Source organism: Salmo trutta, chromosome 32, assembly GCF_901001165.1.
Source record: "Salmo trutta chromosome 32, fSalTru1.1, whole genome shotgun sequence".
Classification (NCBI taxonomy): domain Eukaryota; kingdom Metazoa; phylum Chordata; class Actinopteri; order Salmoniformes; family Salmonidae; genus Salmo; species Salmo trutta.
This window is the reverse complement of record NC_042988.1, coordinates 4,422,892-4,442,298: the sequence shown is the minus strand read 5'-3', so window position 1 is coordinate 4,442,298 and position 19,407 is coordinate 4,422,892. Positions and strand designations below refer to the sequence as shown.

At 41.0% G+C, this 19,407-nt stretch overlaps 1 protein-coding gene across 4 annotated transcripts in view; it reads right to left on the bottom strand.

Annotated features, from left to right (window-relative positions):
- Positions 1-354: 354 nt before the first annotated feature.
- The window catches only part of LOC115170830 (potassium voltage-gated channel subfamily C member 1), an 89,314-nt gene continuing 70,261 nt past the window's right edge, over positions 355-19,407 (bottom strand). For 2 of the 4 annotated variants that reach the window (XM_029727157.1, XM_029727158.1), the window contains one exon: positions 355-6,529. Coding sequence is in view for 2 of the 4 variants with exons in the window: in XM_029727158.1 (XP_029583018.1) it covers positions 6,516-6,529 (14 nt within the window). In the remaining 2 variants the exon portion in view is untranslated. Of the gene's footprint in view, positions 6,530-8,742; positions 12,867-12,990; positions 14,907-19,407 lie in introns of those variants that run through there. The other 2 variants (XR_003871097.1, XM_029727156.1) reach the window with 2 other exon arrangements.

The window sequence follows — 19,407 nt, the reverse complement described above, 5'->3', positions numbered from 1 at the left end:
ATAAATAAAACGTCTGGGACGTTTGACTTGAATGTAATGTATTAAATGTGACATTTTATTAGGATAAACCAAATAAATATGAGTTAACGATGATGTTTGTTCTGCAATAATCATGTTTTAACTATGACCCTTAAAAGTCCTCAACATGAGTCAGTCAGTCCGCTCCATAATATCAGTCGTGATAGTAATTGTTAGCTAAATGTACAAAAAAATGCACAGGACACAAATAGAACATTTTGGCATAAGCTTTTAATATTTTTATAGAGTTTTGGACGTTTTATCTTTAAATTGGATTTGTTTGTTTTTCCAGTTAATTTTGTGGGTATTTCATTTTATTATTCTTGTTTTATTTTCCTATCTGTAATGGAGAAGAGTTTTTCAGTTTAATTAGCATTCACTTTCAAACTTTCATACTTTTAATAATAGAACCGTGTTTAAGTCTCTTTTTTTTCACAAACTTGGTTAAATTATTACTGTTTATTCGTATTTTTTCTTTACACATTTCAAAAATATAAAAGGTAAATAATAAACATTCCATTGAAATATATTTTATACAGTTCTTGATTATTTTTTATTTTTTCCTGTGTTATGACATTAAAATTGTATCCAGCATCAGTCTTTATAGCATAAACCCCATTCAGTGTTATTGTAGTAACCTCTTCTTCCGTCTCTGTCTTCCCTCTCTTTCTCCCCTGATAGGAAAGTGGCATGGCTGCACCCAGTGCCTTATTCGCTTAGCGGCGATGTAGTCACAACAGTTGGCAGGACCAATAGAAACATTAGCTGCATTGGCGCTAGTAGTGCAATGTTCTTTCAAATGTAAAAATCATAACACAAATCACCGACAACATGAATCAGACAAAAGAGTGAAACAAGGCACCAAATGATAAGAAATTAAGTAAAAGCACCAAATAAGGAACATTAACAGAAAACAACTGATACAAATGAAGCAAAACAATGATATTGACGTATCTGCATCTAGAGGGGTAGATTAATAGATACATCTACTGTTATAGACAGAAGAAGTGACAGGCAGAATGATATATAGAGATGTACAGATGCAAAAGACAGATGGACATGTACAAATGGAACAGAATGGACAGATTGGCACAATGCTACTAGCACTGCTGAGATCTCCCAAACTGTTGTATGTGTATCAGGAAAGATATCGGACTCATGAAACTGAGCCCATTTCACCTCCCTTTCCTTTCAAGTGCAATACACATAGAAAGATAGCCAGTGTATTTCTACCAATTCAGTCAAGCCACACTGCAGTAAAAAGCAAAAATATTACAACAAAAAAATGAACATAAAACAGTGATATAGACATATTTTTTTTAAAGAGTGTTTCAGTTTGCATATTCCCCCCCATCCTCTCACCACTGGCTGACAGAGAAAGAGGAAGACAGAGATTGCCGGCGAAAAGAGAGTTACTTCATTCTGGCCATTCACAAAGAAGTTAAGTCTTTTTTTTTTCTCCCACGCATGCATTAGAATTCAACTTCAAACAATATGTTAGAAAAACACAAGAACAAGGATGCAAAAAGAGCTTCTTCCTCAAAAATGTGTGGAGGAGGGAGAGAAAGAGAAGGGGATAGGAGACGGGGATGAGAGGGAGGAAGACGGGGAAAGAGAATATATGACAGCGGGGTTTCTGGCTTTACTCTGCTCCTTTCTTGATATGTTTTGTATTTGGGTTTCAAGTAAAGTTATGCAAGTGTTGAGCTGTCAATCCTCTCAAGTGGGCGTGGAGGAGGATCACACACACCCCCCACCTGCACAACGTGTCTTCTGGTAGCGCACACGCATACATTCCCACTGACACACAGTGGTAGTACAGTCATTCACGTAAGATGGCGGTTATTCACAGTATATTCACCACCTGTTTTGTGAAAACCCATCCCAAAACTCGGACTAGATGTGTACGCATGCTTTAAAATCAAGATGAAAACAATACAGAATAAAGTATTTAACAGGTTCCTTTTTTTTCTTCTTTTTTTTCTACAGGTGGTAAGGTTGCTTTGACAGTAAGTTTAGGTAAATGGCATTGGACTCCCCCACAAAATCGAGGGTTTGGAACAAATTATTGCTCTGACAATAGACCCCCCCTCCCCCCTGACATTTTAAATGGAACGGTCTGTTTCCATTTAACGTGTCTGTGTGGGGTGTGCTACCAGAAGGTTGATGGGGGGGGGGGGGGGGGGTATGATCCATTCACCTCTGTCTTTAGCTGTATCTAAGCCAGTTGTGCCCATCCCCTCTTCTTCCCATCCACCTTGCACCCGATCCCTCTCCTTCTCTACCTCACAAACAATCATTTCCATCTTCAGAATGAAATGTCTAGTAGTGATGCGTCCTTCCATAATCTATGGTTACATATCTCTATCATTTCAAATCATTCTTTTTGTAACAAACATCGTGCCATTATAAACTTTTTTTAGGGGAAAGGGAGAGAGTGAGAGGAGGAGTAGGCAGGAGTTGAGAGGGAGAAGGAATGAAAGTGAAAGGGATGGGGGTTGAGGAGAAGGAAAAGGGGGAGGAATCAGACATAAGGTGATGAATGACAGAGATCCAGTGTATCAAATGAAAACTGCGGGTACAGGGACATATCCTGAGTGGCATACTCCAGAGGTCTTCAGGGGGGCCCCTATTCTAATTACTTTAACCCCCACACTCCCATGTATTTCAGTAAACAATGCACCATACTAGATATAGTAGCTGCCCCCTTTTTCCATCCTTACCCTGCCCCGTTCTTGCCCTCCCACACAACAGACAGACAGACCCAACACACTGAACTCCTTTGGCACAATGAAACACTGAAGTTAATCGTATGCTACAGTCAAACTCTTGCATAGTTAGTTGCTCAGTTCTCAGTACAGTTAGCCCCCAGCATCTCTGGAACATCATCAAAATCATCATCATTGCGTAATAACAAAAACAAACAAAAACAAAGGAACCGTTTTGGGAAGTGAACACAAGTTAACACTCATTTGAGACAAAAATCTAAAACGAGCAATATGCAAATAAATGTGACCCAAATTGTATTTGACACGGTCTGAAGTGACGTCATTTACCCCCCCCCCCCAGACATGATTAACTATCCTCTCCTCCTCCCCCATTGTAACATTAAATATCACCCTTGAGATGAACCCTGCTCTGCTGGAACACTCGGCTAGACCAGTGTCACCAGAGACAAACCACGACTCAGATGATGGCACTCTTCATTGGGGATAAACGACATATCTCAACTCTGATGTGGGCCTAGCTTAGGGTTTGCGGTGACTGGCGACATTATCTATACATACAGGCCTAGAAACAGAACATAGCAACAACAAAAATCACTTGAAAAGAAACATGGAAAAACGGGGAAATAAAACAAAATATCTGTTGTTGAGAGTGTGGTGAGGTGCCTGGTGCAAGGCATACAGCCGTACCGCAAAACAGGCAGGGGTGGTGGAAGGTCAACAGAAACGACAACAATTTATCTAGATAAACTCATTATGATAGCGTAAATAGACAGTTTGGCGTTCCCTTCACGCATCTCTGAACAGCAGTTTTCCTGGCAATATGCTATCCCCACCTGGGAAATGGAGCAAAGATGGCTGCTTCACCAACGCCGGGGGCACCAGCATGTGTAAAACAAACACTGTTGACTGTCACATGGGCTGTAGAGTAAGCGAGTAGGGGGGGGGGTTGTGTTAAATGCCACAACGACATGTTATACACATCCCCATAATCAGGGAGATAGGCCTACAGTACATTATGTCATAGCAGCACAAAGCTACGCATTGTATAGCTACAATAGCAGGGCTGAGCTAATATGGCGCTATCTATGGCCAGCCAGTGCAGTGCTACAGGTGCTAGCTACAGTACAGGGTCAGAGCTACAGTATTATTGGGCTACACAATCCAATCAATGTTATTTTTTGTGTGTTAGGTCATCGCTAATCTCGTTCACCAGATCAGATACTTTCTCCCAATGCGCAGTGGGCTTTTAGCCCGGGGACGGGGTGAGGTCTAATCTCTGCTAGGTATCGCTACACTGCTTTAGCTAGCCGAGACCTTAGAGTCTACAACCGCGTCCCGGTGGTGAAGCTGCCATCTCCGACCTTGAGCACGAGACTGAAAGAACAAAAACAGAGTCCATCATGGTCGTATTCATTGGTGCACACCGTAGAAAACAGCTTTGCAGCGGAAAACTTGGTAGACAAGTTCAGGTATAGTCCCTCCCGTTCGGGCCTGTTTGGATCCTGGTAAATATGACCCATCGGATCTGAGCACAGTCCAACTAAACAGAGTTATGCAGACAGACAGTGGAGAGGGGACCTGGATGGACAGTGGGGTGGAAGACAGTGAATTGGCAGCAGGGGGCGCAATCAGGGCGGTAGGACCAGAGAGTGAGAGCAGTAGAAGAAGAAGTAGCAGAGAGGGAGAAGAGTAGTCATCGAAGTAGTAGTAGAGTAGTAGTAGAATCAGGGGACGTTCCTCGCACAGTTCATCTCTGGTAGATTTTGTGGTGTGTGTGTGTGTGTTATCTTATTTGTCTAAGAAAACATTGTTCAATGTGTATCTTGCAATCCTATATATTTTTTTCGTTATTCCTTTTTTTATTATCCCAAAACAAAATATAGATTTTTTTTTTAATATAATCCTGCTCTTTTTTAAAATTAGTTGCATATAACATAAATATTTTTTGTTTCGTCTCGATTTTGTACATTTTTTTCAATTCCTAGCCCTCTTTTTTAGGGAGGGGGTGGGGTTAGGGCTTGCAGAAGTAGACTCATGCAGAATAGTCATGCTGGTAAACAAAGTAATAAAAATGCATTTTCACTTTTTCCCGGAATTGTTTATCAAAGTTCACCCTCTTCCCGCTCTTTTCTCGCACTTCCTTGTGAACCTCTCTGATCCCCCCCAGAGGTGCAGTGCTCTTTGACCTTCCTCCTTTCTACAGAAAGGAGAGAGACCTTTACAGTAGCCACTCTCTCAACGAGCAGTCGACCGCATGTTATCTTGACACTTGCAAATAGTTACCAATTTGATCTTTTTGAAAAAGGTTGATGTGACTATGATTGTTTGGTTTAAAAAATAAAGTCTCTCTGGTCTCTCTCTCCATCCTTTTGTTCTCTACGTTTCGTTCCTCAGGTTTTTTCGATCATGCCATGCAGTTTGCTACGGAGGAGCAATGCTGAGATGCAGAGGGGTGGAGATAAAGAGAGGGAGAGATTGAGAGCGAGAAAGAGAGGGCAATGTATGTTTTCCAGCAGTCGCTGGCGTTCTTGGCATGCGCATTGCGGTCATGCTTCCAGTGTCTCTCTCCTTTGGCGTCCTCCTCATCTCTCCAGCACACACACTCTCACACACACTCCGGTTTTCTTTAGGCCCAAATCCTTCAAAGTGGTCGATGAGTAGGTCTGTTAGGGTCAGCCGACATCCTCTCTCATGCAACACAAGTCAGCATCAGTCAGTCAGGGAGTGGATCGTATGTCAGACCTATGTGCAGGTTTCTATGATATGGCCAATGGCCTGGTATGCTATATAACTGGTTGTTCTACTATTGTGGCCCATAGTTCAGTATCTTCTGAAGTGTGTCTCTTGTGAGAGGTAAGAGAAGGGCTGTCAATCACTGAAAACAGTCCAACAGCTGTGACTGACTGAACATAAGAAGGTAGCGTCACCATAGTGGGCTGACTCAAGAGTCACTGGACGCAATGGTCATTCAGCCTCATAGCTTTGCATAGTGTTTGGCTGTAAAACAGTAAAATGACCTGTTATGTAAATTTATTTTGCCATTAGCTAGCACCTGGCTCGCCTTTTCTGTAGTCACATCCACGCTGACTGTGTCGAGTAATCTCAGACCACCGCAGTAGTTTGTTTACGTTGCCTACCGTACTGTATGTCCAATCTCTGAAGTACCAAATAGGAAGATTTAAAAACAATTGAATATGCTGTATCTGAGAGCCGGTAACATGTCAGTTGTCTAAGGGAACATTTGACAGTGGTTAAGAGCATACATTGTCTATGATACAGTAGGATGACAACCAAGTTGTGGAACATTGTCCTACTGTCCCATAACCCTTTGGCTCTTTCCTAGGGGCATTCTGTTTTATTGTTTGTTTCTTTTATCATTTGTCTGGGATTTCAATGTCAATAAACTTAGTATAATAAGACACTGTAAAGTATGCTGACATAAGGTATGTGTTTCAGTTTGTAAGTCTGTCATGTTGGTCTGGAGTTTGTTTTCTACAGGATGGTGCTGATCGAGGAGTCCACAGGAACGAAGGATGCTTCTGGTGCGGAGGGATGAACAAATCTCTTTGACTCTCTTTGTCCTCTATCATCCGCCCATTATCATCATCACCTTCAGTTCTCTTTCGTTCTCTCGCTCTCTCTCCTTTTTTCTCTCCCTCTCTCTCTCTCTCCGGTTACATATCCCTTCAGCCCACAGTGAATCCAGTAGGGAGCTCTGGGTGAATTGTGTCCTATGGTTGTTCCTCTTCTTGGACAGGAAGGGGAATTTTAGAAACTCAACACTGGGGGAAAAAAAGAGGAGAGAAACAAGGAGAAGAATCAGTGGAAGTTCCAGCAAACCTAGAATATCAACCAGCTACGACTGGATGTTTAAAAACCTACATGATCCAGGGTAGTTTAGTTGATACTATTAACCTAACATGAGCTTGAATGGGAGTTTGAATTCATTTCACATTCTTAATAGTTATAGTCAAGTGTTTGATTGTATGACTGGATAGGTTTACTTATGATGAGTACAACTGTTCAAAGCAAATGATTCAACTGATCGATAGACGATAAAGCAAACGAAATACCTGTTTTTTGCAAAGCACATCTGACATGCATGTACACAAATTACGAAAAGGCAGAAAAGCCTGTAAGTTTTGCACAGACACACGCGCAGACACCAATGCAATTGGCGTGGGTGGTTTCAGTCCTTGTGGGCTGTTTAGTCTGCTGGTGTTCGTCTACCTCTTAATTTATTGGTTAGTCATAGTCCAATAGGGTGCTTTTCCAGCAAAAAGGACTGAGTCAGTGATTTTGGAGGTCATTCCCACACAGGACTACAGCACACCAGGAATGTTAGTTTAGCTAAACACAGACCAAGAGCTGAGAGCACTTCAGAAAGTATTCATACCCCTTGACTTTTCCACATTTTGTTGGCTTACATACATAATGTCTAAGTGGAATTATGTTTAAAAAAAATACAAATAATTACAAATGAAATGCTAAAATATCTTGAGTCAATAAGTATTCAACCCCTTTGTTATGGCAAACCTCAAGTTCAGGAGTAAAGATTTGGTTAACAAGTCATATAATAAGTTGCATGGGCTCACTCTGTGTGCAATTATAGTGTTTAACATGATTTCTGAATGACTACCTCATCTCGGTAATTATCTGTAACGTCCCACAGTCGAGTAATACATTTCAAACACAGATTCAACCACTAAGACCAGGAAGGTTTTCCAAATGGGTAGATGGGTAAAAAAAAAAGACATTGAATATCCCTTTGAGCGTGGTGAAGTTATTGATTACACTTTGGATGCTGTATCAATACACAACGTCAGTACAAAGATACAGGCATCCTTCCTAACCCAGTTGCCGGAGAGGAAAGAAACCGCAAAGGGATTTCACCATGAGGCCAATGGTGACTTTAAAACAGTTACAGAGTTTAATGTGTCTGATAGGAGAAAAGTGAGGATGGATCAACAACATTGTAGTTACTCCACAATACTAACCTAAATGACAGAGTGAAAAGAAGGAAGCCTGTACAGAATAAAAATATTCCAAAACATGCATCCTGTTTGCAATAAGGCACTAAAGTAAAACTGCACAAAATTTAGCAAAGAAATGTTTTTGGCAAATCCAACACATCACTGAGTATCACTCTTCTTATTTTCAAGCATGGTGGTGGCTGCAATCTGGTTATGGCTATGCTTGTCATCGGCAAGGACTAGGGATTTTTTTTTGGGGGGGGGGGGGATAAATGGACTAGAGCTAAGCACAGGCAAAATCCTAGAGGAAAACCTGGTTCAGTCTGCTTTCCACCAGACACTGGGAGACAAATTCACCTTTTAGCAGGACAACAACCTAAAACACAAGGCCAAATATACACTGGATTTACTTGCCAAGGTAACATTCAATGTTCCTGACTGGCATGCAGTTTTGGATTAAATTAGGTTGAAAATCTTGAAAATGGCTGTCTAGCAATGATCAACAACCCAACTTGACAGAGCTTGAACAATTTTAAAAATAATAATCTGCAAATATTGTATAATCCAGTTGTACAAAACTCTTAGCGATTTACCCAGAAAAACTCACAGCTGTAATCGCTGCCAAAAATGATTCTAACATGTATTGACTCATGGGGGTATGAATACTTATGTAAATTAGATTCTTCTGTATTTAATTTAAAAAAAATCTAAAAACATGGTTTCACTTTGTCATTATGGGGTATTGTGTGTAGATGGGTGAGAAGCAAAAAAAATGATTTCATCAATTTTGAACAACAAAATGTGGAATAAATCAAGGGGTATGAATACTTTCTGAAAGCACTGTATGTATCCTACAGCCTACACACACAGATAGGCGACACGGAGGAAAAAATTAGACATGAAACAGAGCGAAGCACAGAAACACAAAACACAGTTACACACACACGCAAACACGCACTGCGAAAACACACCACACGAAGCACAGAGCGAAACGGCACACAGAACACAAAACACATTCTTACACTGAGAAGTGATCAGCTTCCTCCTCTCAAATAGTTTTTTTCTTTCTTCCCCAAACTGTCCTCCATTTCATGGTTCTTCCTTTGATGACAATCCTTTTTTTTTTTTTTAAATATACAGTTCCTACTCCCCCCCCCCCAAAAAAAAACATCATATGACAGTCTTTCTGTCCTTTTTTCTGTCCACTCCTATCCTCGGGAGACGTTTGTAATCCACTTTTAGGGGAGATGAAACTTTAACGTTTATGGGTCTTTTCATTTTCCCAAAAGTCTGTTGTTTCAGTTTTGGGTTTTGTAATGGAAGCAGTAGAGATAGCACATCTCAAAATACCAATACAAAAAAAAAAAAGAATAGCAGAAAGTGGATAGGTTGAGATGGGGTGAAACGTGTGTGTCGGAGAGAGAGGAGAGTGGAGGGACAAAACAACCTCGGAATCACATAACAGGGTACATAGGTGTGAGCTGGGATGAGAACACAGGACATACAATATTTACAAGTCCATACATACAGTAGAGAGGAAGCGAAACATTTCAAACCTTCTCTCTGTTCGGCTCTGATAGACATTACGTCTGGAAGCACTGATTTAAACCAACATAGAGAGAGATATACCTGAGTTGTGAATGGAGGGAGACTGACGAAGAGAGGGAAAGGGGAAATGTGGAAAAGGGGGAAGACAGAGGTGTAGTCAAAAACATTGCACTGGTGATATTATTCAATTCATTTCTACGTCAGTTGTTGACTAGACAACAAACAACCACCATTTCAGCATCTTTAAAGTCCTTCTCCTTTCTTAGGAACGCTCACAAAAAAGGTCTGAAGAACTTCTTCCCAGAGTGTTTTTGTTTTTATCTGCAATGATTGAACAAAAACATGCAATGATACACACACCTGACCATCACTCTACTAACTGACCCCACTAACTAAACCATCAACTTGCCCATCAATAATGAGCAAAATAACCACCTATCACAACAACCTCTACTGATCCATTCTAGAATGTCACATGCTCACCTCTTACTGCTTGTCAAAGAGCAGCAACTTCCTGTCCCAGCGACAATGGGGGAATATTCACTACCCGTTGGGCACAGATGTTAATTCAATGTCTATTCCACGGTGTGCCCAGTAGGTATTGACTATTCCTATAATAGGGCTCTGGTCAAAAGTAGTGCACTACATAGGGACTAGGGTGCCATTTCAGATGCAACCTAAGTTGAAAGAATGTGCAGGATGCACAAGGAAGTAGCATAAGCAATTTTTGCTCAACAATGAGTCATCCATGTCTGTAGCCTACGGTTGGTTACGTGTGAATTCAACCACCAGAGGGGAAGTATAGTCTATTTGTAGATTGTTCGTGACAGTCGAGGTTCGTATTTCTATCTGCTATGACTCAATAACTGTCCTAATAAGTAACCGCAAGGTGTAGCAAAAAAACGAAAGTAATGCACATCATATCCCAGGTTAAAGGTTATTGGTTTATCAAACAACAAAAAATATCACTAATAATGCAAAAACGTCCTGTGAGCTTTCCCTCCACATAGTGGAGATTATCGTATCGGTACAAACGTTAAACCCCTAAAATGTTGGGTATGTACTGTATCTCAGGGTATTTCAAGCAAGAGAGGGACAAGACAGGACAGGATGGATTGATGGAACAAGAGAGAGAGGGAGAACAGAGAGGAGAGGAAGTGTGTAGAAGAGTCGGCAAGGTTTGGGTGGGCTTTGGCCGATGTGGTTTTCACCGAGGGAAATTGAGTTTTTTAGGACGCGTTCTGATTAACGTGGAAAAAGGAAGAAGTCGATTTTTTTCTCCAGTATTAATTCACAGTTACCGCTTCTTTTTGCATATACCTGATAAGCACTGAGCTCTCAGAATAGTTCTCTGTATAAAGATAACAAAAATGATAAATCATAAAGTAATTATTATTACCAGTTAGTCTAGTAAGGTCTATAAGAAATAACAGAGCGGCTACACAAGACCACTGGTTACCCTTCCCCATCCTTAAAAAATAAAACTTTCCCAAACCCCCTCCCCATTAGGGTACCAATGGTCTCTTCCACCCTAGAACATCTTAACATGCATATATAAGCCCAACTCTTCTGAGACAAAACTATAAGGGCCGAGTGCTTTTTTCCCCCTAATAGCATGCTGTTAGTCTATATGTTATGTGTATAGGAATATACACATTCATATGCACTTAATATATACAGTAAATATATACACATTCATGAAGCTTATGATCAAATCTGATGTCTTCTCAAATCACATTTCCTTGATGATGGATATAGACATATCAATTCCTTATTGCTTGCAATGGAAACCCCATGAAGACTGAAATAAGTCAAAACTTTACAACTGTACAGAACATTTGGACCAATAACAGGTATAAGAAGAATTCCTATAATACAATAACAAACACCCAAAGCACTAGATCAAGGGAGAAGACAGGGGAGAAAGTGAGGGATGTAGGGATGAAGAGAGACAATTTGAAAAAATAGATTTGGTAGTTTGTAGACTTGTGTCTGGGTGTCAACAAAACCATATATAGGGAATATATCTATGTGTACTACCATATATAACTATATTATCATATATATTACTCTGGGTGTAGAGTACTAGTGCAAGTTGGGGTGAATTCCATTTATATTATATCAACTCTGGAGGTGAATAAAAATCCAAACCATTCATCAAAAAGAATCCGACATTTAATATAACAGCCGATTTTCAATGAATGAATTGAGATTCAATGCATCTCCTGAATTGACTGCAATCAAAATGGAGTCCACCCCAACCATAGTTATAGGTCAAGCTTTCACCCTCCCTGTCACTCCCACCTCAAACTCTACACAGATGAAGGCTTTTCGGATTCTCACCCACTACTATCGAATTAGCGTGGTCCCAGATCTGTTTGTGCTGTCTAGCCAACTCCTATGTCATTGGCAAGCTAAACATGACACGTTTGATGTGACAATGAGTGACAAGGACTTGGTAATAGAGCGCTTACCGACTGGTTACGTGACTCACAACAACGGTTCATATTTTAAACTAATAAAGCGTCAAACCTTCTCACAGCATCACTTGAGCCTGTAGAGGACACAGCTCTCAACCGAACGAGTCCTGAGCTTTGAATTATCTAACGGTTTAGTCTAATTCTATTTTTTTTGTTGCTTCGATCGCTGAGCGAGGTTGCCCTAATAGCTTTTTTAGCTTAACGCTATCTAGAGTGTAGACAGTCCACACCTGTATAAGGCTAATGCTAATGTTAGCCGTGGAGATTGCAATTTCTACGAAATGTGAAAAGATTTCACCTTCAGTCCTTACACAACCCTCTGTCTCTCGTGAGAGAGGAGCAGGTAGCAGGTAGCAGAGTGAGAAATGAGGAGGGGGAGGGATGGGAAGGTCAAACCTCCCCCCAAAAAATCACATCAAATCAAACAGACACATTTCAAGCAACAGAACTGGATAAGAACAGTTAGAGACACAAGCATTACCTTAATAGATGGCAACATTCTATGCCAATAAATATCAATAATAAAATCGACAGTAACATCGGAAAATACAAAAATAAACATTTCTGTAAATCAACCGCTTAAATGAAAATATACAATCCATAAGAGTGACAATAATGAAAATGCCGACATTGGGTATATCAAGATAGATTATTTTTTTTTTTACATTGTCACTATAACCTCGTCATCTTCTACATTTCAACAAAATTTCAAAAGAAAATCGGGATTTTAAGAAGTTTTGGTCTCTTTTTTTTCCTGATGTCTGGTATGGAGGGAAAACATTTGTCCTCCTTCAACACTTCCTTTTCCCTCCCTTTTCCCCCCCAGAAAACAGTGAGAAAGAAAGGAATGATGTATAATTCTGATGAATTGGCACTCTTGCATCTTGGACCAGAGGTAGACGCATGTCTGTGTACACAAAACCACACAACTCCCATGTGCGCCACAGATATATAACATACAGCATATCTCCGTAGGATTAACTATACATAGATACAAATATATTTCTATACATTGCATATTTCTATATATGTATGTTGCCTCTTTTGTTAATTTTATCATTGATTCGTTCGGTTCTTCTACCAAGCGCTGTCAGTCCATCCTCCATTCACGGTGCCCTCTTTTTATGTGAGGAGCGATGGTTCAGCAGCCAGGACCGGGAGACGTGGGGGGCGGGAGGTGGGAGGGGGGGGGGGGAGGGGGGGGGGGGTCAAAAAGGACAAAAGAGAGAAAGCAAAAAAGAAAACTGAAAAAAAAAATCACTACACTCAAAATCATAAGAGTCATTGTGAGAGTGGCGATGTGGCGAAATGCTCAATACAGGAAGACAACAAAGGATTGAGGAAGTGAAGGGAGATCGATGATGAAGATGAAAAAGACCGAAATTGATCTCTTGTCCAACGCGTGACCCGAAGCCACTTCTGAATATAGCCACACCCTCCTGACACTGACATGTGCAGACTGAAAGGTATAGTTTGATATGTGTACAGATTGATTTCTGAGGAGCCATATTTAGAAAAAGAGAAAGAAGCTTCATTTCATTTCATGCACCTGCATACAAGAGGGCAGGTAGGGCGGGTAGAGCCGGTATATGGTCAATGATGAGAAATACCGATCCCTGCTTCGATGGCCCCTTTTACTGCTCCCGACCAACGGGAATGAGAGTTCCACCCCCACCCTGTCTTCTCTACCACACCTAACCCCGCCCCCGAGAGAAAGAAGAGAGAATCCATCCGTCCCTTCTGCCCTTTAATCCTCAAAACCATTATAAAAATAGTTTGTTATTATGTCCTCCCTCTCTGTGGGTTAGGATGCTACTCGGGAATCTCTTCTTTAAAACATCGATGGCCGTTGTTCAGGCTTTCAGAGTCTGTGTATTGCACAAAAGATCCCAGGACGTTTTGCGTTCTCTCCAGCTCTCTACATGGCACTGATAATATCAATAATGATAATGATAATAACAGTAGTAGTGAATTAACACTAGTATGGGACAACTCTCTAGCACCCTCCAGCTTTTAAAATCAAACATTGCTGTTTGATCGGTCGTGAGTCTCTATAGGTGTGTGTGTGTGTGTGTGTGTGATACAGTCTATATTCTGCACACAGAAACACATTTAACGGCCCAATGACTCATCTCCCCAGGGAGATCTAGCACTAACCAGTACATGGCTTGTTTTATGGGTGCTACTAACAAATAATTTTCTTACTTTGGGCTTGCCTCTTTTCTTTTCAAAGATTTTCTGTTAAATAGAAGAATTTCTTTGTGTGATTTTTTTTTTCTTCTTCAAAAAACGAATGCATGCATTTTAATATATATTCGATATTTTGTTGGTGTTAGTTACTGTAAGTGTGTTCTCATCCCAAATACAAGCGATGTGTGTGGTGTGTGTGTGAGAGTGAGTGGATGGGTTAGCTGTCGAGGCTTGATGTTTGTGTGGGGGTGTAGAGTATCAGCAGAAGTCTCATTGGACTAAGGGAGCTCTTTAGGATTAGTGGTAATACTGAGTGCAAGAACAGCACACATTTACAATAACACAGGGAGGCCTGCTATTGTAGCTCACTACATTATTTATCAGTCCCAATCACTAACCTACACTCAATCCCTGTTAATAAGGCAAGTGTGTGAGAGTATATGTGTGTGTGTGTGGTGATGTGTGTTCTCATTGCTCCAACAGGCGTAGCATTGCTGTAGACTAACGCTGAATACCTCTTAACATTTTGCTTCGGCTTAACATATTGCACGTTGCATGTGGTGGGAAAGTGCATGTAGTCATAGTGGATATTTTTGCTATTCATTCTAAGTCTCTTTTACACTGCATGTCCCCCTCTACCTGGCTTTCAATATAGAGCATTATTAAAATGTGGCTAAATGGCACCCCCTACAGCTCATTATCATTATCACTATCGGACTAATTTAAATGGGAGTACTGGGATTACAGTGGTGTTGGTATGTCTCTCTTTCCTGATGCTCCTCCTGCAGTTGACTTGTTGGCTTGCTTCTCCACATCATGACGCTACAAAATGGAGGGGATGGGGGAGTGACAGCGGCGGAGGTTGGTTCCCGGGGGCTCGAAAGGGTTGGTGATGGGGGTGAGGCGCATGGGGGCTCCTGACATGCCCGAAATGTTATTGAGGCTGCGAGACTTCTCATAGCCTGTCGCTGTTGTGACCGTGTTGTCATAGTTAGAGGGTTACATTAGGTTAGAGGTCAAGGGGTTACCGGAGAGGTGACAGAAGTTAACAGTGGTGTTTTTGGGGAAAAGTAGTTTTAGGGTTAAAAACAGTTTAAATGCAGGACATTTGGTACAAAATAAAGTAAAATTGCATAAATGTTTGTGGTTAATTTAAATGTTTTAATGATTATTAGGTTATTTTTTCATGTTTAAGGAGGACATGGATATAATTTGGATGACAGAGAAAGATGTCGCGTTAAAATATATAATGGATTAGAAATAGCAAGGAATAGCGATTGTTATGAATAAATAGGTTTCAAAAAACCAAAACAATTAAAAAAAAAATAAATCATACCAAATCAAGTCAAATCAACAGTCAAACCAAAAATCCAAATCAAGTGTTAAGGCCACAGACAAGGGACAGAGAGAAAGACAGACAGACGGGAGAGACAGGACAAAACAGGAAAATGAGTTATGAAAATATGGCATCAAAATTTTGCCACATCAATACAAAATGGTGCTCTCTGTCAGTAGTGTCAGCATACACAGTACAGCACAGTAGAGTACAGCACAGTACAGTAGAATATAGTAGGGGGGAGAGTACTGATGGATAAAACAGCTGGTGTCAAGCTCCAGTGACTTTTAGCTCCCTCTGGCACACACAAAGAGAGGGAAGAACACTTATGTGTCTCTCAGAAAAAGGGAGATACTGGGAAAGAGAGAGGGCAGACTCAGCATCCAGATGTTTTAGCCTCCAACACTGAATTCTAATCCTCCAGACAGACAGACATCAGACAGACAGAGGGACAGACAGATGGACAGGGCAACATTACATACAGTCAAAGCTCTATTCAGCACCTCCCCAGAATAACAACAACGTGACCAACTTGGACCTGGTGAAGTCGTCAGGATTTGGGAACAGAAACATCAGCAGAACATTTATAGTGTGTGTGTATGTGTGTGGTGGAAGACCTTATGAAAACACTGACAGCTTCACCGGGCCCAACAGAACCTGGCTGCCTCCCCTTATTCACCATTTACGCCTTCCTCTTGGAGCCCCCTCACAGTAGTAATGATCTCGGGTCAGTTTGACCTTTTAGATCATAACGAATAAAATGAATAAGATAATATCTGAATGTACAGAGGTGACCTGATCCTAGATCAGCACTCCTACTCTGAGACGGTTTGTGAATGCAAGCCCATACTCCCTCTCATGGTCCAAGCCTGCCTTCTTCCCCAGGGATGTAGTAGAACGTAAACATAAAACACAGTTTTTGCACCTTTTCATGTTGTGGATAGCCTCTATGCACATATTATTATGCCAGATTAGTGTTCAAATTTGCATTTACTCCCAACTAGTCATTGTGACTGGCGTTCATAATGTAGTTTTTGCCACTACTTCCTCAGCATTTCCTACAACTTGTGTCGGTCTGTTTGACATTTTCAGAGAACAGATGTCAATACCCTGGAGAATGACCAGGTAGAGCAAAATAGATCAAGGTTTGACACAAGCTCAAGCTGTTGTTGCATCTGCCAAAATCTCACAACACCCCTTCAAGGGTGAGGCAAAAATCCAATACCACATTTTAAGAATGAGCCAAAATCTAACACCATCCCTTTAAGAGTGAGCGAAAAGTCGCATTACCCTGCTCGGACGTTGCATGCATCAACCAATGGTTGCATGCCACGTCATTGACTGCGCTGTCAGCAACGTCTGAGCAGGGGAACATGACCGTTATCTAACACCAATGACTTTTTTTTCATCGTTACTGATAGAGAATGTGGCCCTGGGTTAGGAATGAATGAGGGTGGAAAGGCAGTCACATCACATGTCATCAAACATAAACCTGGGATCCAATTCAATCAACCACAGATAAAGGTAAACCACACTGTGGTTTACGCCGTGTACAAGGTCTCACAGACATTGTCATTGGATATTTTGATTTTGTAAAACCACATCTACCCTTAAAATACAGCATCAACATTCTGAATAAAACCTGCAGCCATGCTGGAAAAAACTGCATACATTTCAAGCTGGTTCATGCTGGTCAGTGCTGGTCGGATGCTGGTCAAGTTGGTCTGACCAGCATGTTCTGGTTCTGCTGGCCGACCAGTATGATCTAGCTGGTCTGACCAGCATGGTCTAGCTGGTTATCCTGGCAGACCAGCCTTCGTTGTGTTTCCGTTGTGTTTTCGCTGATGACCAGCCTTCGTTGTGTTTTTGCTGGTGACCAGCATCAGCTAAATAAAAACCAGCATCAAGTCACATAATGCTGACTTACAAAGTGAAGTTTAATTCCTATTGGAATCTAACCAGAGAGGATTCCACACAGCCTGCATTCAGAATGACTGCCATGGTTTAGAAGATGAAGGGGGAAGGTGTCGTTCAAAACTGCGATGCAGTTGTCAAGTCAACACATCCGTCAGTGCTGCTGTGAAACGCATCACAAGAGACATCCTAAACGGGAGATGTATATATAAAATAAATGATATCATTAATGCAATTTCAATGTTGTTTGAGTTGCTTAGTGAACCACTAAATTAGCTTGAGAGGATTTTACTGCAACACTGCTCACTGCAACCATGTTGCTTGACATAGGCGTTTCAAAGAGCTGTCCGTCAAAGCGAGCTCATGAATATAAGCTCACCACCCACTCATCTTGTCTTTTCAAACTTCCTGGTACAGTAGTTAGCCATGAGAGAAAAGGTACTTTTCAGAATGACTGTTGAGTTCCATTTAGAACCCTCTCATGAAGAACCCTCTAGTTCCAGGTCGAACCAATGACAGGTTCTACAGTTATACTTATAGGATACTTCAGATGTGCCTGAAGTATCCTATAAGTATAAGTTCCCTGCTACTGAGTTGCAGTAAAATACAGTGGGCCATACTTATGAACATAAGCAAGCATTTAAAGTTAAATGGGTTCTCATACACAAAATGCGTATCAGCCAATAAAAAAAGGGTTGATTTACTTGTATGTGACGCTAAATTGTAGCTGGTCTCATCAGATAACATGGCACACGTTAGCCCTATGCTAACCTCAACAAATGGTACTGATTATGTCCTGGCACAAATTCTTCATCAGCCTATGAAAGAGCTTAGACTTTATATCGACCAACCAATGTCATGTCTTAAAATAAGTCAACCCTGGCCACTAGAGGGATATTTTAAACCTACAAATTCAAGATTCACTACTGTAACAAAATGTTGTGTGCCAATATTGCACTGATGCATCTTTGATCAGGCTACTAGCTACAACTAACACCCCACGTTGTTGTTTACGAGTTTCACACACATCCATGTGCTTTCACGGGGGAAATATAAATGAGGTCCTTACAACATAAACCTGTTCACTGCCGGTCCTTGATGCTCGATTCAAAACGCATGTGATGAAGTGGATGATTGTAATAATGCGTAGCCTATAAAACGTTGTAGCCCTACATTTAGGTGTACACGACCATGTAATATAGCCGATGCAATATGATTTCTATGTGTTTGTGTGCAAGGCTGAAGAAAGAGGTAGCTCCATATTAAATTCATTCATAATCTTCATTTTGAAGCTGTTGGCTGTAGGCGTCCCTTTTCAACACAATAACACTTGGGCAGGAGCTCACCAGAAGGGAGTATCGGCACCACAAATGTTCTACTGCACCCCTTATTAAATATTAGCTCAAAAGTATTGTACAGTACCTGCACTTAAATATAAACAGTACTGGCACCCAAAATGTGTACCGGCACCTATTTTGGTCCAATTCAAGCACTGCACACTTACACAATACATGTAAATCAACATTTCAAAGGGGGGGAAACTCATGTGAGATTCAAACCCTTGCCACAATCTGCGACAATTACGTGGACTAGGCACTTTACACAGAGAGCAATTTGACCAGTCAGTCAAAAGCACGCGATAGTTGCTTTGATGATCAGCACATGCTGTTGGACTTAGTTATGTCAAGGACACTCCCAACTACTTTGACAATTTTAATTGTCTGACGCACCGTGCCAGGATATAATCAGTACCACCTGTTGAAGTTCACATAGGGTTAACTTGTACCATGTTATCTGATGGGACCAGCTACAATTTAGCATTTGGTCACATGCAAGTAAATCAACGCTTTTCATTGGCTGATACGCATTTTGTGCATGAGAACCCATTTAACTTTCTATTATTGCTTTTTTACAGTTGATTTAAGGTGTTATTGTATTTTAAATGACTTGTTGTTTACCTTACTTTCACTGCATGTTGAAATGTATGTGGGGGCAACGTGCTGGTGGGGAAAATTAGCATATTTGGGGGGCATGGTCTAAAATATGTTGTATTTCTGCCAATTGTTAGTGGAAGTATTGTACCAGTTTAAGAGGTTTTATCGTTATGTCGATGAAGGTTGAGGAGGGAGAACTATCGCACAGTGCAGTGTGCTGCTCAATGAGTGCAGACATTGACAACCGGTACAATCACCTAAGTGTAATGTGTGGTGTCTTGGAGT